Below are 25,705 nucleotides of genomic sequence, written 5' to 3'. Positions count from 1 at the left end.
GGTAAATATTTGTGGAGCATGTTTGTCTGAACTTTACTGTAGATGCATGTTAGATATGTTCTGTTCAGTTCTTAAAATCCATTTATAGCAAGTGTTAATCATAACAATTACCTGCTGAATTTGGGGGAAAAATCCTGATTTATTAAAATACTAGGGTGTTTTATTGTTTTTTAAATGTCTTAATTTGATCCATTGTGTCAGTGAAGAAATTCTCACCATAGTGTTAAACTAGATAGAAAGCATTTATTCTTTTCATAGTCCTAAGAACGCTGGTATTTATCTTAATTTTGGTTTCTAAGGTACTGAGGAACAAAAGGGGTATGGGTAATGGAAGAATATTTAAGGTAACAGGAGCTATCAGAAAATTCCTGATGAATTATTTTCCATCACAGAATGTCTTTTTGTGAGAAGTCGTCTTTCCCAGGAATGTCTGCACCACAAAAGCTTGTCAGGCTTTGTGGGTGAAATTCTACTTCAGAATCAGAGAGATTTCAGTGAGAAACTCTGCGTAGGCAGCATAGCCGTGTGGGGCTTGGGTGGTCTGGGTACAGGAAGGTCGTTCACCTAATCAGAACAAGGAGTTGAACCACAGCAGCCTGTATCCCCAGACAGAGGTGTAGCCTACATGATCCCCAGGACTACAGTCATGTCCCATCCTTCTGCAGACTTGATGGGCAGGGAAATAGTAAGTGGGCCAGGTGTAGGGCTGTGATTACTCTCCTGAGATACAAAAAATAGAGGGGCTAATTCCTGGGCAAAGGAGTTTAGATTTGAGTCTTTCTTTCCAAGGTGCCAGGTAAGAGTGTCCTAAATGGTGGGTTGTTCCTGGTTTCAGGGATTAACAACATTCTTAATTTTTCCTTTTCTTCCCCCCCCCCCCCCCCCCTTTCTTCTCGACACTTCTCAACCTAGAGTGAGAAAAATGTGTCAAAACTTCAGTGCAAATCTGTGACATGAGAAAAAAATTATTGCCCAATTGTAGTCTTCATCTTGTGGGTATTTATGTATTTCCAATGTGTAACCTGAAAGGCTGTTTTCCTCTTATTTCTTTACCACAGGTTTTCATATTATTGTACCTTTTCCTGTATCTGAAACCTGCTTAATTGGCCTTGCCTCAAAAGTAGTTGAAAGTCATTTTTATTTCTTTTCACTTTCTCTGTGAATGCAAGCTGTCCTTTCAACATTTGCAGCTTCTGTCAGCTGAGGAACATTAATGCCTCTTTACTGAACATAATGTCTTCATGTTGTCTGCTAGGTGGTGCATTAACCAGAGAGACTTCATTTTTATTATCCATTATTAATTAAGCAAGGAAAGAGAATTTGGTAATACTGTTGTGGAACTTTTTAGATTTTGCAGCATAAAAGATGTCCTTTCACTGATGCAGGTGGTTATGTGTAATAAATTGTATATCACAGCATGTTCTCTCACATATTTTTGGAACAGAAATGGAAGATTTTAAAAAACAATTACTTATTTGACTAATTTTTTTCTTGTTTCCTTCTTACTGCATCCGTAGTTTCAGAGCAATCATTACAATCAGGTATAGTATAGTAAATTAAGCTGTAAATATCTGAGCAGCTCTTGTGCTTCTCTGGCTTTTTTTTTTTGTGCCTATTTGCATAATATTTGGTTGTGGGCTCATTTTCCTAGTAGTGTTTGGATCTGGCATTCCTGTGCCCCAAAATCCCTTAATCCAAGAAAAACTCTTCAGTATGAGAGAAGTGAAAATACAAGGGGTGAAAAATGTTTCAGTTGTGCTTGGCTGTGAGTTACAAAAAGAGACAGTCAATTCTTTGGATTTTATTTTTGCAAATGCTTTATTCTAGCTTGTAGAGGAATTTGCTTTTTTTTCTTGTTTGGGAGCTTCTGTGTTTTTGTTTTGGGTAAGAGGTAAAATTCTTCAGCATGATTTGTAACTTCATCTTATTTGCTATTAGAAGCTCTACTTGCTTGTGTTCTTGCATGAGACAGACTGATTTTGTAGTATCTCCCAGCAAAGATTAACGTTGTACTGGAATGGTCTGAAATAACATGTTGACACTTGTGTTTTGTGGAGCAAAAGTACAGTCAAAACCACTGAGATATGGTTACCTCTGCACGTGACACAAAATGAAAGTATTAGAGCATCTATTTAGGTAAAAGTCTTTAAAAACTCTTTTAAGTGAAGAGAAGGCTCAAAGAGGGAATTTCGTAGTTAACTCCTAATCTTCTACTTTGAGACACTTCAGTAATATCTTGTCCAATGTTTGTGATGTTGGGTTTAAAATAAGAGAGATTGGCTTCAGAGGATTCAGCAACACTGTGAACATGAAAAAGTGATAAGTAATAATAAGAATGTGTAGGGATGAGCCAGATAAAGAAAAAGGAGATAAAAGGTATCTTCAATTTAAGAAGCTTCTGAAAACTCCTGGTTGTTACCATTGTAAGTTAACAACATAAGCAATATAATGCCTTTGAGCTTTGTTTTCAGACTTTTCTAATTCTTAGTGGAAATCCTTTGTGTTGTAATTTAAGTTGTTTACATTAAGCTGCTCCATTTGGGGAGATGTGATATACACATATTCCATATTTTTAAGGGAGGGCTGCGAGTACTTGTCAGCTGGGCCACACTTCATCATTTCATTGTTCCCAGAAACTATTATTTAAAATAAAATATTCCTAGTGCTCACATGTTCAGATTTTAGTATGTGTTGAGAAAATTTAATCAGCTGTTTCTGAGCTATTGCCTTGATAGGGTTTATTGTGCTACCTCTCGGAAGTAGGTTCACTGAAACCAGATCAGATTGCTTAGTTTCTGGGTGAGAGGAGAAAAGTATATGCTTAATACCCAGGAATATGAAGGGAGGAGAGGAGGGAAAGAAGCAAGGAAGCTCTTAATAATTGTTCAGGCAAATCTGCTATTTTAAGAGAATAGTGAAGTTGTGCACGGTATCCCCTGAACCTGTGTGCTTGGGTCATAGCTGCTAGCCCTGGGTACTGAAGATTGACAGGGAGGATCCTTGGAAGAAAGCATGAGGATTTGTTGTTGGCTAGATTGTTGTTCAAATACATCTGAAGTGTTTAGAGCTTTTTTTTTTTTTTGCCTTCCCCCCCCTCCTTAGAAAACCACTTAAACCATATTCTGTATTTTTGAACGTTAAATGTTTGTCGCCTTTACATTCTTCTCAGCTTCACTTTTTCTATTAGTGTTTTACTGTATCTACTTAAATAATGAGATCTGAGTCACAGGTAATACACACCTGAAATTAACTGATTCATTGGCATTTTGTCAGTGTTAAAAACTGTTTATCAGTATAAACCGTCACATTGTCATTTATGGTGTTACCATCTATACTATAGCAGCCTAGTTTATAACTCATGAAGAGTCATACATGTCAACTATTTTTTAACTTACTGATGTGACGTTTCACTGTGGGTTTCATCTGGGTACAAATTGCATATATTGAAACGTATCTGCAGTAATTTGGATGTGTAGTAAAATAGTTCAGTCCGGTTCAGTTGCACAGAATATCCCACCAAGAATTCTAAATTAATACTCCCTTTGTAGAACTGATTTCTAAACATCGCCTGCCTAGTATGAACAGCACTTAAAAGTATTTTTGCTGCAAAATAACAGAAAACGTAATGGATTGGATTTTTAACATTGTAGAGAGAGTGATACAACTTTGTTGAAAAGGTAAATAGCTAGAAATGTGTAGGAGAAAAATGTATGCAGGAGGCTCAGGGGCTCTGAAAAACAATTTGCCCACTCAGTATTTTGGAAAACAGATGAAAGCTTCATCTTTTATTTATTTTTATTCTAATGTAGAAAAAAAGAGTCATTCTACAATTTAGAAAGCTTGCTAGTTTTAAGATATGAATTTCTGGTTTGTAATAAGCATGTTGTCAGTTCACTTCTAAAGTTCTGTCCTGGTAAGATTTTTCACATTAGAGGTTCATGACAGTGTCAGGAGTTAATTAGGTAATAATTCAATGATCCCAAGCATGATTTCCCCAAGGAGACACTGGTCAGTTTGTTGTCTTCTGTATGATTACCCCATATATGAATATATGATTTGTTCACAATGAAAGAGTTCACAAACAATAAATACAATGTATTATTTTCTTTCTATTGTTTCCAGCTTGTTGCAAAACCAAGAGAGTTGGAGATTACCTGATTTTTGCTTTAATCGAGTAGCCAAGATTCTGTAGCATGTTAAAGGTGGTAAACTTAAAAAGAATAACTAAAAAGACCAATCATCTCACTAATTGTCCCATTTTGGGGATATGAATGGAAATACTGTGCCCAGTAGCTGACCATTTTGCAGAACAGCACACAGTGAAGGGAAGAATTCCATCTAATGTTGTTTATAAGATTCTCACTGGCTCTCATAACGATGACTATTCCAAATAGGTAAATTAATATTACTTAGGTAAAGTAAAATGTAAACAATACTGTTTACACCTGATGCGTTTTTTATTCCACTGACATTGAAGAAAAAAAGGAGCATAATTTTAGAAAACATTCATATCTGTTCATTTGCATTAGGAAATGTATCTGTGTGAGTTATTATGCAGCTGATTTACGAAGGGACTTTTAAAATCTCTGTAACTCTAGTGTCTGACTATTGAATAATCTTTTTTGTTTGCTGGTTTCTCACAATGCCCTTTACAGATGGGTCATTCCTCTCTCTCCCATCTGGCAGATAGAAACAAGGCACAGAGAAAAACTGGTGTGAAAGAGAAATTAGTTTAATTGTTTTGAATCCTAGCCTACTTTCCTCACTAAAGCAGAATTTTAGGAATTCTGCTGACCTAAAAAATAATTCAGATTTGTGGTTTAAATAGGCATACTTTAAAATGATAAAATTATGTACCTTAAATCTGTTTTAGTAGTCTAACAGTTGTTCTTACACTTCTAGAAATTAACATATCTCTAAGGGTTTTTTTGTAATGGAGATTGAATTTCATGTATGTAATCTGTGAAAACGAGGTAGATACCCATGTTGGCATGTATGAAAAGTAATGGTTTCTGTAGAGAGTCACAGGTAGGGTGAAAGACTGACAGGTATTTCTAAAACATAGAAATTATGTTTCTTTTATATATATATATATATATGCATTTAAACAAATTACTACTGTCTTTCATTCAGTCAGTATCCTACCCAGACAAGTAATATATCTGCAAATGTAACTTCCCTTGTGAAAAGCTGCATTCATCTTGCTTTCACAGTTTAACTTTCTGTATGTCTGTGCATGGATTTGCTGCCATTTTGTTAAGGGAAAGATCTCATTGCCAGATTTTCTAAAGAAACATTCTGTATAAAAATAATGTCTTTTCAAATGTTTTTGCAGCATCTGTAAAAGTGCTAAAGAGTATGTGTGAAAACTTTTATAAGTATGCAAAACCGAAAAAAATTAGAGTCTGCGTTGGGACGTGGAATGTCAACGGAGGGAAGCAGTTTCGAAGTATTGCCTTTAGAAATCAGACCCTCACTGACTGGCTTCTAGATGCACCGAAGTTAGCTGGTATTCATGAGTTCCAAGGTAAGGTTTGTGTTCTGTCAATTTGTTCTGCTGATTTTCATAATTAGACCATAAACATTAAAATAGATATGTGAGGTTTTGGTTCTTAAATTCTTTATGAATGACTAACAGCTTTTTAACCTTTAAATGCAGATCGCAAAAGCAAGCCTGTAGACATATTTGCCATTGGATTTGAAGAAATGGTGGAGTTAAATGCAGGAAACATTGTGAATGCCAGGTAGGTGATACTATCTACACAGTACTAGGTTGGTTGCTAATCACATTTTTTTGAGTAAAATGCTATTTACATTTTCTGCTGTTTTGTAGTGGTTGGGATTAGTCTGGATTAATTTTTGACTATTCGAGTTCTCTCTGCCAGTTTCTGTGCCAGGATTGCAGACTTCATCTCAGCTTTCCCTAGCAAAGCTGTGATCATTTAGATCACATTTAATATAATCTCAATGATGAAAACAGTCAGTACTTGACCATATTTTGGATTGCGCCTCCAGTAGCCCCTCAACTTTTTACCTCATTTAACACTGTGAAGAAATTTACCTCTAATGCTTGTAGTGTTCTGCAGTCTCTGTGCCTTCCTACTGCTGGGAACAGCGACGCCTGTGAAATTCCTTCCAAAAGCATGTATTGTTGTTATGCCTTTATATAGTGTCTTGCATCAGATTTTGATCTGTATAAAGCAAGACTTGCTCCCATACTGTCAGTTTTTGTTGTCATTCTATGTATTACATGTATATATATTATTGTGGAGTTCAGATTTTTCACCCCTAGCAGAGTGGGTTATGAAAATACATTTTTACTAGTGGTGGGTGGTACCAGTGATGAAGTCTCTATGTCTGGTCCTAGGGTCGTATTCACTTTGTCCATTGTTTTGTCTGCTTGTTTTGCATGTTTTCTGGTGTTCAGCAAGCTTTAACTCATTGGAAAAAGTATCTAAAGCCAGTAACACTGTTGGCCTTTGCACAGGATGTTGTCTTGAGGACAAAGTGACAGTTTGTCATCCCCTAATTTCAAACTGTGTCTAGCTAATGCTGTTCCTAGGTCTGATATTTTTCATTTACACCCAATGCTAGCTCTGAAAACCATGTTCTGTTAGGTCTCTAAGGAAGTTTCTTCTTGATCTAAGACTGTGGACATCTCTGTTTTCCAGTATTGACTGAGCTCTAGGCTAGGAAGTAACTCTGTGGAAAGATTCTCAAGTTTTGCTCCTCTAGCCTAGCTTCAGAAATACAGGAAAGATAACCCTGGCTTCTAACACAGTCTGTGGTGTTGAGAAAAGCGAGGCAGGAGTTTTGTGAGGCTGAATTTGAAATGTGATGTCGTGACAGTCTATAGCCTGTGTCTCTGCTAGGAGGCATTTGAGCACCATTCACAGCTTGGCTTTGGCTTGCTACCCCAAAGTTGAGTTAAGGTTATTGTACAAACTTTATTCAACTAGATCAACAGTTTAGATACCTGCTTAATTTGATTTAGTTTACAACTGGCATTTTTAATCTCACTGCTAGCACAACCAATCAGAAGCTCTGGGCTGCTGAACTACAGAAGACTATATCAAGAGATTACAAGTATGTGCTGCTGGCTTCTGAGCAACTGGTGGGCGTCTGCCTTTTTGTGTTCATCAGGCCCCAGCATGCTCCTTTTATCAGGTCAGTGAACACACAGCTGTGCCTGGGTTGGGTCACCTTCAGTTTGCTTTGTATTGCAAGCAAACATACTAGTGTACTAAGTAGCATATGGGGCTCTAAATAGCTGTTAAACCTTCTGGGGAGCTAGTTGCTTGAACTCTTTTTACCTTAGTATTTAAATGCCTCATCAGTTGCCAAGAAAGCTTGAAAAGCTGAAGTATTAGGTTGTTACCTGCTCAATAGCTGTTGACATTTTTTTAAAAGTAGCCCAATGGCCTTGCTGCTGAAAAAAACAATGTGAAAATGTTCTCTTACCAAAATAATGTCATACTCAGACATATTTAAAGCTGTTATTTTCTGTGTCATTGTATTTTAGGTTTAATACTTGATTAACTCTTTTAGGGATGTTGCTGTTGATACCGTAAAGACTGGCATGGGAGGAGCCACTGGTAATAAAGGTGCAGTAGCAATTCGGATGTTGTTTCATACATCCAGTCTTTGCTTTGTCTGCAGTCATTTTGCTGCAGGACAATCACAAGTTAAAGAGAGAAATGAAGACTTCATAGAAATAGCTCGCAAGCTCAGTTTTCCAATGGTAAGCAACACTGTTCAAATTCCATAATGAATGAGAAGTTAAACCCTTTGACCTCCAGCAGTGTCATCCAAAAGCTCTATTTATTTTTTCCCATCCACAGATTCCTGTGGAAATCAAATTTCCTTGGGTTAGAGGTCTCAGAGATAATTTAAGTTCCCACAAGTTTTATTAAAATAGATGACTTCAGAAAGAATAGACCTTTCCGGTGCAATGACTGATAGAGATGGTGAAGCATGAATTCACTTGCATTAGGCATCAAGGATTAGCATAGGAAAGAGACCTTACAGATTCCTGACATGCAGTACAACTTTTGTAGGCATCGGAGTTCAACAACTACAAGCAAAAAATCTATGCGAAACAGCACTATTTTCAGTACACGAGAATGATTTTTGCTAACCCATTTTTGTCAGGCTGGATTCTACAGTTTTGTACCAGAATCTCATAAAGAATTAACACTGAGTAAATACTTGATAATTTTATCAGTGCGACAAAATGCTTCCTTGAGACTTAAATTTTGACAGTAGTCAAACTGTCCTTAGTTAGTTTCTATGGCCCTGGGCAGGAGTCTGACATCTTATTTTACAGGGTTTTTTAATTTCTACATTTGTCCATATGGTCATGTTTCATTTTTTCTTGACAGTACTATATTCTTATGGTCCTTAGAAAGAGTTTCCTAAATGATGCTGGTTTAATCTGCTTTGATTTACTTAAGGGCAATGGAAAAATCAAAACCAAGAGGGAAGTAGAAGTTCTTATTTAAACTCTAGGCTTTGTTTAAACTAACAGAGCCCTTCTGTCTCTTCCTAGCTATGAAAATTGTACATAATTGAAAAGTCTTCAGTTAAATCTGAATAATAAAGGCCTTGATTTGCAGTTTGTCAGGGTATTGTACCACAAGATCCCAGGGTAGTGTTTTGTTCTCCTTTGTAACCTTTTTGTGACACAAGTAGCAGTCATCACCTTAGAGCAGACTTCTAAAACAGGAGTAGAAAGATAAAGAATTTTAGAATCCAATTCAGATGATTGATGATTCTTTAGAAATGCTAACTATGTAAGAAATGTTACTTCTTTCATATTCTGTATGTGTGAATACCATACATTTGGCTATGTTGTTCCAACCATACGAACACTAAATACTAACGTGTATTTCAATTATCCTCATCAGCTAGACATTATGTCTGTTTTACAGTTAATAACTGAACTCCTGCACCTGGAAGTAATAAATTTGTCACTTGGTTTTTAACTTAATTGTGTGCTTCTGTTTTACAGGGAAGGATGCTCTTTTCCCATGATTATATCTTTTGGTGTGGTGACTTTAATTATCGAATCGATATTCCAAATGAGGAGGTTAAGGAGCTAATACGACAACAGAACTGGGATCCCCTTATAGCAGGAGACCAGCTTATCAATCAGAAAAATTCTGGACAGGTATCTTAAAAGTGTTAGCACACTTAAGAATATTTTTATTTTTAGCTTTAGCAGTTTTCTGTGGCACTTCTGTAAATCCATATCCTCGGCATGTTTTACTTCTCACTTTTGTCCAGGCAGTGGTATGGAAGGGTGGGACATAGCAACATTTATTAACGTATTTGTAGTAACAGTCTTGAAGAGGCAGTGCTAGAAATACAGCGACTAGCTGTAGGAGTGAGGTTTTTCTTTCTCTCCTGAAAGAAAAAAAAAAAAGGACACTGTATCATCTTTTCAGAACTTTGTGTTGGAGTTTACTTCTTACAATATTTTTCTTTTTATCAGGTAAAACCATTTAAAACATATTTATAAAAGTTCTTTTAGTAATGTTACTGTTTACTTTAAATTGCTGCAGTAACAGGTCTAATGCTGTTACTGTCATTCTGTAGGAAAAAGCAATAGTCCAAGTGGCAGTCTTTTTGCTTACAAAGAAAAAGAGCATGGAATAACAAAGCCTGAAGAAAGTTTCAGATTTTAGAATTCTAGGGTTTCTTGGGAGGCAGCAGGTAGCAATTAAAGGAATATTTGTAATGAATCAAATTTTGTGTGAAAGTGTGTATTCTTTCTTTCCAGCTTTATGTGGGAATGCTGTATATGGTAAAATGAGAGATAATACTCTTGTTAGTTTTGTCTGTCTGCCAGCATTTTGATCATAAAGAGTGCTTTTTCTGAATTAGAGTTCTCTTCCATTTGTGTTGGTGTCTTGTGCACCAGAACAGGAGGAAAAAAGCTCAATAATTTTTAATTATTTCTTTTTATAGCCCAGTTCCTAGAGAAAAAGAGGCATACATTCAGATGGGCAGGGAGCATCGTTGTCTGTTAATTTAATAAAAAACAAGAGAGGTGTAGAGGTTTGGGAGATGCTTACGGCATTTATAAAGCTGGAAAGATCTATGGAAAGTACCGGAATATGTAAAAGACTCAAGATAGCCTCCTCACTGGGGAGAAGGAGGAGGAGTAGTATTACACTGTTGGGGGTAATATTCTGTTATTTGAAAGTGGCTGGCTGGGTGGCACAGGGTGTCAGCTGGCTGCAGAGGGTAGCTCCATGGTTGTTAACTGGTGTATCTGCTGTTCAGGAAGGGCATTTACGTAGCAACTTTCTTCATAAAAGTAGGTTAAGAAATAATTACCAAAGGCAAATAAACTAATAAATTGCCTCAGAAGTTGTGGATCTTTTGACATTCTGACATTGATCTCTTAACATTGATTTTAGATTGACTAAATTGTAATTTATTTTTCCAACAAGAAAAGCAGGCTACCCTGACATTTGATGCAGACTTGACTGTAAGATCTAAGTTAGTTTACAGATCTCTGATGTGAAGTAAAACTGCCCATAGAGTATTAAACTCAAGAGCGGAGCTGGTTAACTATAAAGGGCTTTAGCATATATCTAATTTAAACAGTTAAGGAGTGAGGAAAACCCCTGACCTTCTAGGGTCTTGTGTCAGTTTGCTCTATCTATTTATGTTGCAAAGTACCTAACGGGTTTTTTGATTCCTTTCAGTTGGCACTGTATCTCTAAGTAACATACGTACTCTTGGCAGATGATTTCACATTATTGTTCTCATTCATTCTGTTTTCCTATTTGCTTGAGAATAAATTGTGATATTATCTCACTAATCTTTCAGTTCATATTGAATGTATTAAGGACTCTTTCTTTTTCTTTTTTTTTTCCTTAGCTCCTGTTTATTGGTGGGGCATCTTATGTCAGTTTGGGGCAATGCTTTTTGTGTGTTCAGATAGGTACAGAAAATATAAACCTTAATCCCCAACTTTTGCTAACACATGAGCAGCTGTGTTAACTGAACAGCTGATTAAAGTGCTACGGACAGCATCTGTGTTCTGGATGACCTCAAGATCTGAACAACATTGGAGGGAATAGTAGGTTGCTTATAAGCCTGGCTTTAAAGATATAAATGTTGACATGCTTCTGTTTAATGATAATCTGTTTAGGTTACTATTTAGTCTTAGTAGCAAATGTAGAATGTTTTCAGCAGGTAAAATTTAGAGAAGGATTCATATGATCAAATGACTTTTAAGATGTGTATACAGGTTTTCACTGCTAGAAAAGAGAATCCTGATTAGTTTCAAGCTGTTTCCCATCTGTTCTGGCATGACACATAACTGCTTTGTTTCTTACAGATTTTTAGGGGGTTTTTGGAAGGGAAAATAAATTTTGCTCCTACATACAAATATGATCTTTTTTCTGATGACTATGACACCAGTGAAAAATGTCGTACACCAGCATGGACAGATCGTATCCTTTGGAGAAGAAGAAAATGGCCTTTTGACCGATCAGGTTTGAGTGCTTCCTGAAATTGTTTAAAATATTCTTTTAACTGGCTTATAGAGTCCATTTAGTGACATTCACAGTGTCAGTGATTCTGAGCTTCTATCCCTGACATTGTATGAGACAGAAAGCTTATAATAGCATCTGCAATAAATACAGTGATGCTAAACAGGAGGATCAAGAATCAGATACCAGTTACTGATATTTCAGTAATGCAAAAGGAACTTCTGTTTTTTTCTGTAAAACACTTGGTTTTGGTTTACTTTGCTTTTTCTCTTTTTACAAATAGCTTATTTTTTTAAAGCATATTCATGCAATCACTGTGTTTTTCCCCTTGTGTTTTCAATGAATGCAGCTGAAGACCTCGATCTTCTGAATGCTAGTTTTCATGATGACAGCAATGTCCCCTATACATGGAATCCTGGTACTTTGTTGCACTACGGAAGAGCAGAGTTGAAAACATCTGATCATAGGTTTTAGTTTTATTTTGTATATTACTTCCTAATTGCTGAAGATTGAATATTCATGTTACATCTTTTGCTGCTGGGGTAATCTGCTTACAGGTTTTTCTCATGTATTTTTTTTCCAAGGCCTGTGGTTGCACTGATTGACATTGACATATTTGAAATTGAAGCAGAAGAGAGACAAAAAGTTTATAAGGAGGTGATTGCAATGCAAGGACCACCTGATGGTACTGTAATGGTCTCCATCAGAAGTTCTTCAGCGGAAGAAAACTATTTTGATGATAACTTGATTGATGATCTTCTTCAAAAATTTGCAAACTATGGTGAAGTTATACTTATAAGGTTAAAAAAATTTTTTACTTCTAATCTCTGTTTCTCCTCATTGTTCCCACCTATTTCCTGAACAAAGTTACCTTCTTAGCAGGCATTGCAGTTATGATCTGCTTTATTTTTAACATTTAGATTTGCACTTTAATGTCTTTACAGTTGAAAATCAGTTTTACATACCTGTATGTGTCTCAGTTTTCAGACTTAATTTTTGCATATAGTCTTTATTTCTGAGATAGTATCATCTGACTTAGAAATCAGTCAGAGTTAAGATTTGTTATTTATGTCATTTTATACAATTTTTGTATTCTGAAATTAGGTTAGTAGTTTTAAATGAACTGCAATGAGAGGATCCCTTTGAATATTGCATTTTCACTAAGCTGTTAATTGAACTATAAGTGGTGTGGTTTCTTGTTTGGGATTTTTGTGGGCTTATTTTGTTGGGGGGTTTTTTTGTTGTATTTTTGGGGGGTTTTTTTCCAGAAGACTACACTGTGGACTGGGGACTATGCTCCTAATGTAACATGGGACACCGAATACAAAGATCTAACCTGTAGCTACACAATTACTATTGAATGTGTAACTGTAGTCACGTAATTTTTAAGAGGACAGTGCTTTTGCAGTGTGATATTTACCTGGTTTTCTTTTGCTTTATGGTTTGGGTTTTTTTTGTTGCAAGGATTCATTCAGTTGAAGCTTATTAACCAATTATATGTATTTTAATGAACTTAAAAAAATAATTAATCAAGTGAAACATTGAAAAACCTTTATGATAAAAGTCTTCAAAATCTAAGAGCTGTGATAAAGCATTTTAATTATTGTTTCCAATGGACTTTGCAGGTTTGTGGAAGACAAGATGTGGGTAACATTTCTGGAAGGAAGCTCTGCTTTGAATGTTATGAATTTGAATGGTACTGAGGTAATGTAAGAATTACTAAGCTTTCATATACCAGCAAAAGATCCAACTTTTTAAAGACTCTTGGGTGGATTAGGGTTTTTGTTTGTTTCTTTGCTTTTAATTCTTAAAAGTTTTTCATGTTCTGTATAGACTGTTTTATTTAATCATTTCTTTTTCACTTTTGATAGCCACATAACATTATGTTGAGTTTCAAAAGCCAGCTGAGAGAAGTACCAAACAACTTATTTTTAGGAGGAGGACTGTTAGAGAAATGAAGATCCCATATTGAGGGGCATCTTCATCAAATGAGACATTTTAAATTATTTTTTTAAATTATATAAAAAGCAGAGTTCTTGCCTTGAGTTTGTAGTATGAACCAGATTATATTAATGGCCTGCAATTATTTTATATTCAGCACTCCTGTACTGCAATCACTTAGAAGTGTCAAAATTTCAGCTGTCATTGACTTCTGTAAAATGTAAAAATATTAATTTTCATATTAAAGTTTTTTCCTGGTCTATGTTCCTGTTAAGACTTAGATTCTGTAATGAGGTGTTTGCAGATGGATCCCTGCATCTCCTGAGAGCTTCACTGACAGTCCATGCAGGATAGGAGCTCAGTGTCATGTGTCAGTTTGCAGCCTTCAGTTTTATCAGTCTCCAAAAATAACTTCACTAATGTAGTTTATAAGCAAGTCTGTTTTTCTTTACAAAGAATAGTGTTTCTATTGGAATAAAGAAACCAGAAGCTTTTGTGTTAACTGAAAAGGAAAATCTTGTGAGACAAGTGGTTACTTTTTTTTTTTTAGAAAAGTACAAAATAGTTGTAATTAACAGTTCAAACTACATAAATGTACTTAATTACCAAGATGAAGCGAAAACATAATTATTTTTGTGACCTGTTACTGTTACTATTTAGTCCCAGAAATTCTGATAATCTTATTTGTGGTATTTTCAGTAATTATTTTTTTTCTTTTTAAATCTGGAGTGCTGAACTTTGATGTTTCTACTCTTACCAATTTCTGTTTTTTGCATACCTTTTTGGCAATTCAGCTGCTAGGAAGGGTTATAAACATAAGCTTGAAAAATCCAGATTGGATCAGAAGTTTGGAAGATGAGATGAATCTAGAGAAGATTAACATTGGGCTGCCTTCATCGACAAGTTCCACTCTGCTTTGTGAAGATGCTGAGGTTACTGCAGACTATGATATGGAAGGTTTGTTGAAGTAAAACATTCTTCATTTTTAAATGCTTATAGTTCTAAATAATGTGGTTGATTTAATGCATATATCGGTACTTTAACAAGCTTCTGCCTACCTGAACCACATAAATTAGAAATCTCATTATTTCCAACAGTATCTTGAGAATTTGTTGAGCAATGTCAGTTTGCACTGTATCTCTAGGTTTTACTCATTTGCTGACATTCTTTTTATTCTTTTCACTTTATCACGTGACCTACCATCTCAGGGTCAGTTTATTCAGGCAGCTTCTACTGTTCATGGAGACACTCTATAAGCAGGATACACACAAGTTCAGAGTGCAAAACAATTATTTTTTTGCCAATACACGTAATAGATTAGTAGGACTAATGAGCTCCCATGCTAAGCATTGATATGTTTACCACCCCCAAGAAGACACATGTTGCGCCTTTGACAGGCAGGCAAATATGAGTCAGGCAAGGAAACCTTCAGCCTCTGTTGCTCCTTGGAACAGGCTGATCTTTGGCATTGATGAGTTGCTGTTCTCTGGTTCCCTGGGTTTTGCTGGTTTTGTTTTTTCCCTGAAGGTTTTTTATCTTTTCATGTCATACTTTTCTAGCAGAATCCTCAAGCTGCTGAATATCACTGTTGCAGCAATTGTGCCTCTGCATTTTTGCTTTACTTTACTTACATTTTTCTAATCTATGTGCTTTGTTAAAGCTTATTTTTTAATCAATTAATTTTTATGAAAGGTCTGCTTCACTTTCTTTTCTACATTAAAAAATGTAGACGTACTTTTGGCTTCTTGGCCAGTAAAATAGCTGGTTTTTGAACAGCAGCAAAAAAGCGCACACACCTCTTACCTGCTTACACTTCCTGTGCGTATTGCATTTCCATATGTATTTTACAGGGTGTGTTTTTTTAAATTTTTGAACAGATATACTTTCTAGATTTAGTCAGTGTGTCTATATTGATTTATTCCATGTTTAAGTAGCTTATTTGCTTTGAATTTCTATCCAAGCTTCTTAGTGGCAAGCATTATGTTGCACAAGTTTCAAGAAAAGGGATGTACTTGCAAGAGTAGAGTAAGGTTTTTTTGTATAGGTATTTCTTAAAGGAATATACGTGTTGGTAAGGGTACAGATATGGGAAACCTGTGTGAAAAGTTGGAATTTGCATTAGTCTGTGTCATAAGATACTTCATCTGTTTGCAATGCAGGTAGGAAACAGGACTCTTAAGAGTTTAGATGCCTGTATGATTGGGGTTTTTTATTAATAATCCTATGTAAAATGGTATGATTCCTTTAAAGTGTGAGATCTCAAATCCCACAAGACTCTTAAATGAGGAGCTAGTATGTAATTAGGAGCCTTGTTACTCTTTATTGCCAAGCAGTGCAGAGTTAAAGCTGGAACCTAGTTCCTGTAGCTGAAGAGAGAGAAGCCTAGAACTTATGGAAGAAAGGATCACTATGATCTTACTGGACTGTGGTGGGATATTTATCTATTTTTGGCATTTTTAATATTAACATACCAATATCAGAAATTGACAGTTTACTTTTCAAAGACACATCCATATTGAACCTTTTTTTTTAAACATCATTCCACCTTTTCAAACAGAAGGTATTACAAATAGCAGGTATCTTGAAATCCCCTGCCCAGCCTTCTGAAGAATGGTAAGTGAAGCTTGCCATCTGTTGCAAACCAGGAAAATAATTTCTGCAAAGGTAATTCTTGGTAAAGCTAATTGTTTCTTAAATTAAGCAACGTTACAGTTGCCACATTATTATAATTACCTGTAATAGATACTGTGCATCTGGAGTATTTTCAACTGGTTTGAGTACACACGTGTTCTTCATGTTTGATTTTTATGATGCAAGAATCGTACTTTGGTTGTTGAGCTAATTCCTTGGAACTTGAGGGCTTTTGGCAGAAAATCCCATGCCCAGAATCAGTTTATAATTTCTCCACTTTCAGTAATTATTGTTCCCTTTATTTTACATGCTTTTTCTTTTTTGGGGTGGGGTTTGTTATTTAGGAGACATTGATGACTACAGTGCTGAAGTAGAAGAAATCCTTCCTCAGCATCTACAGCCAACTTCAAGCTCTGGTCTTGGAACCTCCCCAGGCTCTTCACCACGTTCCAGTCCTTGTCAATCCCCTACGCTGTCAGATGGACCTACGCTCCCAGTGAGACCGAGCCGAGCACCAGCAAAAACTCCTGGACCACCTGTTTCCACACACAGTGTGTATTACATTGCTTGACTGCCTGTATTACTACTATGCAATTTGGCAGCTGTATAGCCCAGTGGTAAAATACAAGCTTATAGATTATTTTTATTAGTGTCTTTAGGTTAATATAAAAGGCTGGTCTTGATATCATCTAGCATTTTACACATAAGTGGCCTTGGGTAAATCACCTCATTCTTTGTGTCTCTGTTTTCCTAATGGGCAGTGGAAGAGCTTTGTTTCCTGAGTCTTAATTTGGTACACCATCCACTGATCTATGCTGCTGTAAGCTACCTAACTTGCTTTAGTTCTTTAGCATTTCATCATGAAAGTGGCATCTCAAAAAGTTATGTGATTGATAGGCTTTCTAAGTTGATTAGTTTGAAACCTCTGTTCAAAAATTCTGTTGCAATGTGTCAGTATAATCCTAGGTCACTTTAGTCATATTCTTCAAATACAGCCCATTTCAAGTAATGCTCCTGTCAGCTGAAATATGTAAGTTGTAATCAATAGATTTGTGAAGTGGGTGTATAATATGAAAGCTTCTGTTTAAACACAGCTTTATTTTAGCAACAAAGTGGACATTCAGAATTACAGTGTTTGGAATGGCTTTTAGAACACTTCCTTTCAATATACTTTGGAGTAATTTTGCAAAGACTGCTAAAATGCCTTCTGCATTCTCCTTGTAACATTCTTTCCAGAGCACTTAGTTCACAGATAAGGGCCAAAATACAAATTTGGAACTCTGCAATTTGTAAGAATGTTCAGGATTCCATGAAAAGCATATACTGATAAAAGCACGTAAAACAAAAATCTTGTTTTAGGCGATCTGCTTATTTTCACCATTGGTTTATTTCTCTTGTTTTCCCTCTCTCAAAAACTTCTGTATCTTTGTTGCCAGGGCTGGGAACGGAATGTTCTCTCTGTGAAAATAACTTTCTATTAGAAAATCTTTACAGTGATTAGAATGTACAAGTGATTAATTTTTGCATTGTTTTCTGTCATGTTCTTCAGCTGAATTGCAGCTTGGTACCCAGCAGAAAGAGTCTTCGCAGAGCTTGGAGCCTAAGCGTCCTCCACCACCTCGCCCTGTTGCTCCCCCTGCACGCCCTGCTCCTCCACAGAGGCCACCTCCACCATCAGGTAATGCGGTGACTTATATCAGGTGATCAGGAATATTTTGTTTCAAGTCTGTGGGATGAACTTTGAAGTCTGCACCCAAACTACATGTTATATTGTTGGTTTGGGGCTCAGTGGAACATACCGTTTTTTCACTGAAGTATTTAGTTGGTACATTTAATATCAATAATGGCATGGGAAATAACAGCATTTTCCAGTACCATTTAAATATTATTGTCTTTGCCTAGTGAAGAAGTTTTAAAGTTTTTATAAACTTATTTTTACAGTTTAAATATGTGGGCTTCCTACAGCAGTATTTACTCAACATTTTCATTTTTGTAGCATCTTAATTTTTAAAATAAAATGTAAATAATCTTGTGCATTCATTGGTTTTATATTCCTTTAATTTTGGCATCAGTATGTATGCATTTTGCCATGTCCAGGTTCTTAATGTAGAGTTCATCTGGATCATCTGAAAATGTAAGCAATTGAGCACTAAAAGAAACTGGATGTTCAGAAGCATATGGGCAACGTAGTTAATAACAAACTGACCCTTGTCATTTTTAACTTTCTCATTCTTTTTCTTCCCTCTTTACTGTACTGATATTTTTCATTATTGCTGCACTCATTTCTTAAATACTGTAAGGCGGTAGGAGTCCTGCACCTGCTAGAAAGGAATTTGGAGGTAATGATTTTAATTGTTTTCGGATATGACTACATAGCAAAACTACTATGGTGGTCTGTTGTGACAGTACTTAACATGATGATGTCCAAAGGTATAAAACTGGGTAATTTTTGAATGTCAATGTAATTTCTTTCTCTGGGTTTCTATCCCCCTCTGAATTACATTTGACTTTTTAGTGAAAAAATATTTATCCAGAAGTTGGTACAATATAGTCAGAAAGATTAAAGTTGTTCCAGGTTTTTATTACTTTGTCCTGGTCAAAATACACCCAGCTAACTGTTGTGTGAAAGCAGAAACTTGTCTTTAGTTGTGAAAAGGCTAGCTTTTTTCCTCACAGGCCATGAAAAGGAGCATTGTAAAATGGATTGTGATTGCAGCTACTTGCAGTGATTATCCATTAATTAATTGTTCAAGTTGAAACGACTGCTGATCTGGCCCAGTTTCCCCTGGATGATCACCAGTTAACACAGAGCTCCAAATCACTGAGCTGTATTTGTCTCTAAGCTGAACACTAACATATGGGTAGTTTATTTTCTCTTTCCAAGTCTGAAATGTGCTCCCAAGCCCTTCCCAGAGACATGAAACACCCTCCATAGTTCTCGGAATCAATGTGTAAGTGTACTTCAGAAACACAAACTTAGCAAAGGAATTTATTCAGTTACTTTGTAGGCACTCGAGAGCTACAGGTCTTTACAAAGTAACAAAATCCTGAAATAATTCTCCCCTAATTCCTTCCCCTTTGGTAATGCTGAGGGCCTTATCCAACCCTTCAGGCTAGTTTCATTTTTTCCAGCTTGATCTGGTTTTGCATGTAATAACAACTCACATGTTCTCAGAAGTGCTGCTTCTTGAAACTAATCTTTGTCCTTTGTCACATGTTTCATAGATGAGCTGTCCTGCCTGGACTTAAATCAACTCATTAATACATGGGATAGAGTGAGAATACTTAGTGGCTCTGAAATACTTTCTTAATGGCTTTTCAGACACTGCCACTCAGTTGGTAGGAAAGAGAGATTTTTGAGAAAATAATTCAAAAGCTTTGAGCAATCTCAGAAAATAAGTAAACTATATTGCGTAATGTATAAGTATCAGCTAACTTATTCTGACATCAGGTGGAGAGAGGGAGGAGGTAATGCCAAAGGCTTAGAAAATAGCCAATTTATACTTAATGTGCAACATACGTGAGATTTAATACATTGTACTACTTCAGTCCTATAGTTTTGTGTGCACTGACACAATCCTGTTTGCCTAGTTTTGTCTCAATTGTGCAAAGACTAGCCTTCTTTTTTTACCCTCTTTCCCAACATAGCTTTCCATAAAGAATTGTAACTTGCATAAAGCTTGCTTTTTATGCAATCTTTTAAAAGAGATTGTGTTTTGTTTTCTTTCATCTATTATCCTGACCTAATGCTCATCCCACTTTTTCTGTCCTCTTCATTTTCCACTCATGGCACACATTTATAAGACATAATACTTTGTTTTTCAGTGGTACCTGAGCTCAGCTGTGAGCAAGCTAGCACAGGACTGGAAGCAGTATAAATGTCAGTGTGTTACTATGCTTGGGGAAATGGTGTCTGTTTCTCCTGCCTTGAATGAGGCTTCTAAAGCACTGAGAAGATATCCCTGTGTACTGTATAAGTGTTATCAAACTTTGGTTTTAGACTTCTGTAGCACATACAAAGTGATATTGATCATATCTTTAAAATTGTGCATTAGCAGTGGTTTTTTGCTCATGTGTTTTAACCTTTTTGCCCTGGAGTGCTTCACTCCCTTCAATGCCCATAACATTTATTCAAATGGCTCAATATGCTTTGAAATGGGACGGGATTTAGGCATCTAAATTGGGGTTTTTTGAGAGTCTGGTCATATTTTACATCAGAAGTAACTTAGAATACAAGGAAACAAAGCTATGTACTCATTGCAGGGGTTTGCAAAGTGTAGAGGTTTTGCCTGCTAATACAAAAGAGTTCCACTGAGGATTTAATAAGGTCTCAGATATTTATAGTCGCACTCTGGTCACCCAAGATTTTTTGAAATAAATTACAGGGTAAATTCTTACAGAACATGAAAAGTTATGAAGGCTGATAATTTTCAATTACTTGAAGTTTTTAAAATAAAATTTTGGGTTTTTTTCTCCTTAATAGTATTAGTCAGACTTTTCCTGATTAATGCATGAAAAGCTTATAGTTGTCTTTTATCATTGGTTTAAACTGTTAAAATGGGGTTAAGATTGAGAGAATGGACAGTATTTTCAGTATATACAATAATTTGGATAAAATGCATTACATTTTCATGTGATTATCCTCCAAATTAAAAAAATAAACCTAGAAAATACAGTAATAAAGTGGACATTAAAAAAATGCAAGTACGTTAAGCTATGAAAATACATGCACCCAAGCAGCAAGTACTTATTGATGTACACTGATATTGACAGTCACTCATTAAACTTAGCCTTGCAAGAACCATTCAACATCTTTTTCCCCTGTAGCTGGGTGTTTGGTTTTTTTTTTCAGAGCAGAGTTCAGATTGTTTGGGTGCCTTAGGATATGGCAGTCATTTTGAAAAAAACTTTTTTTGTTGTTTTGTTTTTTTAAATATGGGGAAGAGCACCTTTCTTCTTTTCTTGCTGAAGATGGAATGTTCAGTAATGGAGGAGACAAGAAGCCTTAATGCTAAGATAGTAAAAGCATTGTTCAAATGCAGACAAATGGCCTAGATTTCATATATATACACACACACGCGTGCATGCACATATATGCACATTTTATGTTGTGAAACGTAGGGGTTGTTTTATTTTCCGTTGAGCTAATGTGTAAATGTAATCTTTGCAAAACATGCAGTTCTGTCTAAAAGATGTCAGGGCATAAATTACAGGTTGTTTCTGTGTAAATCCAACCCCTTTCCTGAAAATACTATTTAAAACAAATATTTGATAACTTTACTTGCAAAATACTGTTTAAAACTGCAATAAAGAATCCAAGCTATATACAGACTACAGTAACAGTTTAACATGATACCAAAAAATGTGAGATTAAAATCTTACTATAATGCCAATTGTGATTACATTATCACAGCACCAAAATTTTGCTTTATCACTGTTGAAGAGTATTATTACTAAGTGAAAATTGGGATATTTGACCTTTATGCCCTTTCTCTTCCATATAATGAATATTTTTACATTTGCAAAATCTTTTAAAATCCTTATGGGTAGAAGACTTTCTACGTGTGGTGCACCACTATAGGAATATATTGGTCAAAGAGGTTCTCTGCCTTCCTTCTCTGGAAAGGAGTTTACTTTATTAATCATCTTGCATAAACCAAGATTTGCTTAACAAGAGCATCCTGAAAATACCTATTCAAAGTATGGACTGAGTTGAGCTTTGGGAGAGGAAATTACAGAAGATCTGTGAAATGAACATGCTGGTTCCCTGCTCTTGGAGAGGTTTTATTGTGTCCATTTCCGTTAATACTCTAATTTGAATTTAGCTTTATGTCTCTGTATACCACAGAGGGTTCAGAGTTGTGTCCTGTACTCTGCTGGGCTGCTCTCCATCTCCCTTTATTTTCTTCCAGTTAGCAGGTAGGCTTCTCATAGCCTATGGATTACCACTTTCTTTTCTCCCCCCAGGATTCCTCTGGGTTACATAGGATAAGGGCAGAGCTAGTACCTGAAAGCAACAAAATGTTCTCAGGCAGTGCTGTCCTCCTTACAAACGCTCTCTGTTCACCGCTCCTCAGTGCCGCTTCTCTTACGGAGAAGTTCACTGTCAGGAACTTTTGCAATGGAAATCTAATGTTACTTGGCAGAGCCCAGAATTCACCCAGAATATATGACATATGCTAGTATTTAACATCTTTGAACCAGATGTTCAGCAAAACCAGAGAGCTGACATCTCTGGAAATAATCACATACCAGCCTCATCTGCAGTCTTCACTCTTCCTACTCTGAGTGACACCTCCACCCATATCTGACAAAATTCACAGCACTCTTTCCAGATCATAGAGAACTCCTGAGCAGATACCACACATTGGCACATGATGAGAAAGCATGAGGCTGTGTCATCGCTAAGGCAAAAGTTGCTTTTAAGGTAGGCTTCATGAACACTGGCTCCCTTTCCTTCCTCTATACTTGAGCCACTCCAGAGTTGCCAGATATTACTGTTACTTTTTCCTATGCGCATGCCTTAAGGATTTCTCCTTGCATACCATCTAGTGTCATCTATGTCCTGCCATGTTTTTACCATACAATTTTATGGACCCAGTATATGCTTGATCATATTGCAGAAATAAAATGATTCAGCATGGTTATGCATGATTGAAAATCTTCTTTCTCTCAATCTGAACTGTAACATCTATTATGCACCAGGTGATACAGCTTTCCCAAGTACAGAGTGCTGCTTGGAGATAACTTAATGATACAAATCTGTAGGATACAATGCATTATATAAAGTGGGAAACTTATTTCTTCCATAAAATTGCTTATTCAAATGTAGTCTTGACAGAAACATACTACATAGTATTCTCCTAAATTGCAGGAAGCGGGCTTAATGTAGCAAGATGTAACTGATGATGTACCTGTTTATTTTCAAGTGTTTGAGTGTAGGTATGTGCTCTGCTTTAGGAGAGTTTCAAGACTGACATTTAATACCATTCTGAATTGACAAAAGTTTGTGGAGAGTGAATACTGAAGAAATTAAATTCTCTTTCAACTGTAATGTAAAATCGAAATAATAGCATGTTTCTAAACATGATCGTACTTGCTGATCTCTAATTTGTATCAGTCTGGTTTCCCCATGCCATTACAAACAGTTATCTCCTACAAGTAACTATAATCTAGCAAGGCCATTTTTACATTATGTAAAGCTGTCTTGTGGCAGTGTTCTTTCTGGTTTTACTTTCTCAATCTACTGCTTTTCTTATGCAATGTACAGCTTCTCTTCTTTCTCTGAAAAGGTCTTGGAGCTCCTCCCAGTCCTGGGGTAGCTAGGAGAGAAGTAGAAGGTAACATAACAATTTTTGTATTCTAGAAACGGATTTCTAATTTAATACCTGAGCAATGTTATTTCCCTTGTGATACTAAAGGTGGTTTCATGAAGGTTTTTATTGTGTAGGATCTTTCTTCTTTTATGTAACATAGTTTTCAGACAGCCAAGTTGCTTCCTGTTTTTCAGTGGTGTGAATTGTTATAGAAGGCAGTCTTCATTATGAAAAATGAAGTGAAAATTTAGAATGTACTAATCAAGAAGAATGCTTTCAAGGCTGGCTCTCAAAATAAGTTATAGCTGACTGATTGCTAGAGAAATACTATACCTGTAACTAATAAGGAATCTAGGAAGCCTAATTTTTCACGAAGAACAACATATGTTCATATATTTTGGGGAGAGAAACTTCCATTTAACTAATTTAGCCTGTAAATTAATATTTTGTCTCTTTCCAGATAGCACAGTGTAGATATTTTGGTTCTGATGCCTATATGTGTGACATACATTTATGAAAAGCATTTCTCTTGCATTACTCTAGCTGGAGTATGTTTGTATAGTGCTGAATGGGTCCCGTTTTAGCAGTGCCAGCAGAGTCAAGTTTTTGGGTTTCTTCCTATACCCTCAGGAATGTGTCCCTTTGTAGCAAATACAGGTACAGCTATAGAAGTCCTAATACAGTCACGATCAAGATGTCCTCCTGTATACTGCAATTAATTTTGGCTATATCACTGGTTCATTTTTTTAAATTGGCAAAATCACTATATGCATAGAATAGTTCAGGTTGGAAGGGACCTCTGGTGGTTATCTAGCCCAACCTCCTGCTCAGAACAGGGTAAACTGGTGCCACGTTGCTCAGGGTACAAGTTGCATTACTGAGAACTGTACCCAGAAACCCATTCTAACTGATTCTAAGAAAGCAGGGTTGTCTGACAACTGGAAGCCAATTTGATAAACTGTCTTATGTACCACAGAGTATTCCTTCCAGTTACTGTAACTGACATGGTGATTTTACCTTCCTGGGAAATAGGCAACAGAAACACAAGCCAGAATCCTAAACCTCTTTGCCTGTTAGAAATTGTGCACTTGTCTGAGGTAAAGGTAATTTTTTCATATCTTGCACTTCACAACTTGAATGTTGCATACAAGGTTGTCATTAGCATCAGCATGTAAATGGTGAGGTTGGTGCTGTAATATATTTATCCCGTAAACAAAGAGAGTAGGTTCAGGAAGTTTGGTGTAGACCCTGTAGATTGCTGAACCATGTGTAACTACAGATGCTCTTCTGATCGCATGATTTTTTGAATCAGCATGTTACATAAGTTCTTTTTGTTTTAAAGACTGCTGCTAGAATATTGGCAGAATATACTACAAAAGAAAACAACTACTTCTAGCACCATTGAGAACACAGGGTACCTGTACAAGTGGGTGCCTTTTGCTTGCAACAAATAGGAGGTGATTTGACTTAATTTGTAATTAAAAGGGTCAAATTACTTCACGTGTGCTGGGGGTTAAGAGTGTGCTAGAGTAACAGCTTAGTTGATGGATAGACTTTAGTATGTAACAGCTTTAAAAAAAAAAATCACTAATGTCTTTTTGCTCCCATTTCCATTAGTGATAATGTACTGTTGCCATATGATACCTGTTTTTAGCTTATCTAACAAAGATAATCTAATTTTTTTCCATGCTTCAAAGCACAAAAAAGTCCTGGAACACAAAGAAAAGATAACTTAGGTAATAGAAATACATGCTTTGTACTAATTATAATACAGAAAGAAGTTGATTTTGAAATATGTTCTAAGTCAGCAATCTCTGATATCTGTTCCAGTTCGTAATCAGCCTCCACCTTCAACTGGAATTTCAAGTGCAGGAACTGCTGGATATGGTGCAACCAGACCGGTAGGTATTCTGTCTTAAAATAATTCCCCCCTAGGTTTCTACAGTTTATGATGCTGGCAGTGGGGTTTTGTAAGTCATAACAGATGTAAGAGAACTGTGAAATTAACTAGTCATTTTACAGCTTATATGAGTTAATTCCCTCAGCAGTTCTTTTCTTTTGACTAAAAATACTCTAGAATATATGTACTGGACATGACTTTATTGTATTGCACTCTATGCAGTCATGTCATAGGCTCCCAAATAATACTGCATTTTACATCCACTTTCAAATAACTGCAAAGTGCAAAGTTATTCTTTGTATTGTGTGTTCCTGTTGACTACGTTGCTGATCTGGTATGATAAATTGTATCATCTGTGCTGATGCTGAGATGTATATCCTGATGGCAGTTAATTGCTTGCAGGCGGCTAA

The 25,705-nt window shown here is 36.1% G+C and overlaps 1 protein-coding gene across 17 annotated transcripts in view; it reads left to right on the top strand.

Annotated features, from left to right (window-relative positions):
* The window catches only part of SYNJ1 (synaptojanin 1), a 68,803-nt gene that overhangs the window by 31,262 nt on the left and 11,836 nt on the right, over window positions 1-25,705 (top strand). For 7 of the 17 annotated variants that reach the window (XM_055701330.1, XM_055701323.1, XM_055701316.1 and 4 more), the window contains exons 13-29: window positions 1,518-1,541; window positions 5,336-5,527; window positions 5,660-5,744; window positions 7,027-7,167; window positions 7,549-7,741; window positions 9,011-9,169; window positions 11,354-11,510; window positions 11,857-11,974; window positions 12,092-12,307; window positions 13,133-13,211; window positions 14,243-14,405; window positions 16,424-16,630; window positions 17,629-17,757; window positions 18,380-18,418; window positions 23,372-23,419; window positions 25,093-25,131; window positions 25,226-25,296. In XM_055701330.1, the coding sequence (XP_055557305.1) occupies window positions 1,518-1,541; window positions 5,336-5,527; window positions 5,660-5,744; window positions 7,027-7,167; window positions 7,549-7,741; window positions 9,011-9,169; window positions 11,354-11,510; window positions 11,857-11,974; window positions 12,092-12,307; window positions 13,133-13,211; window positions 14,243-14,405; window positions 16,424-16,630; window positions 17,629-17,757; window positions 18,380-18,418; window positions 23,372-23,419; window positions 25,093-25,131; window positions 25,226-25,296 (2,060 nt within the window). The remainder of the gene's footprint in view (window positions 1-1,517; window positions 1,542-5,335; window positions 5,528-5,659; window positions 5,745-7,026; window positions 7,168-7,548; window positions 7,742-9,010; window positions 9,170-11,353; window positions 11,511-11,856; window positions 11,975-12,091; window positions 12,308-13,132; window positions 13,212-14,242; window positions 14,406-16,423; window positions 16,631-17,628; window positions 17,758-18,379; window positions 18,419-23,371; window positions 23,420-25,092; window positions 25,132-25,225; window positions 25,297-25,705) is intronic. The other 10 variants (XM_055701325.1, XM_055701322.1, XM_055701329.1 and 7 more) reach the window with 6 other exon arrangements.

The sequence above is a fragment of the Falco cherrug genome, chromosome 2, assembly GCF_023634085.1.
Source record: "Falco cherrug isolate bFalChe1 chromosome 2, bFalChe1.pri, whole genome shotgun sequence".
Classification (NCBI taxonomy): domain Eukaryota; kingdom Metazoa; phylum Chordata; class Aves; order Falconiformes; family Falconidae; genus Falco; species Falco cherrug.
Note: the sequence above shows the minus strand (reverse complement) of the source record. Positions and strands in the feature narration are given on the sequence as shown.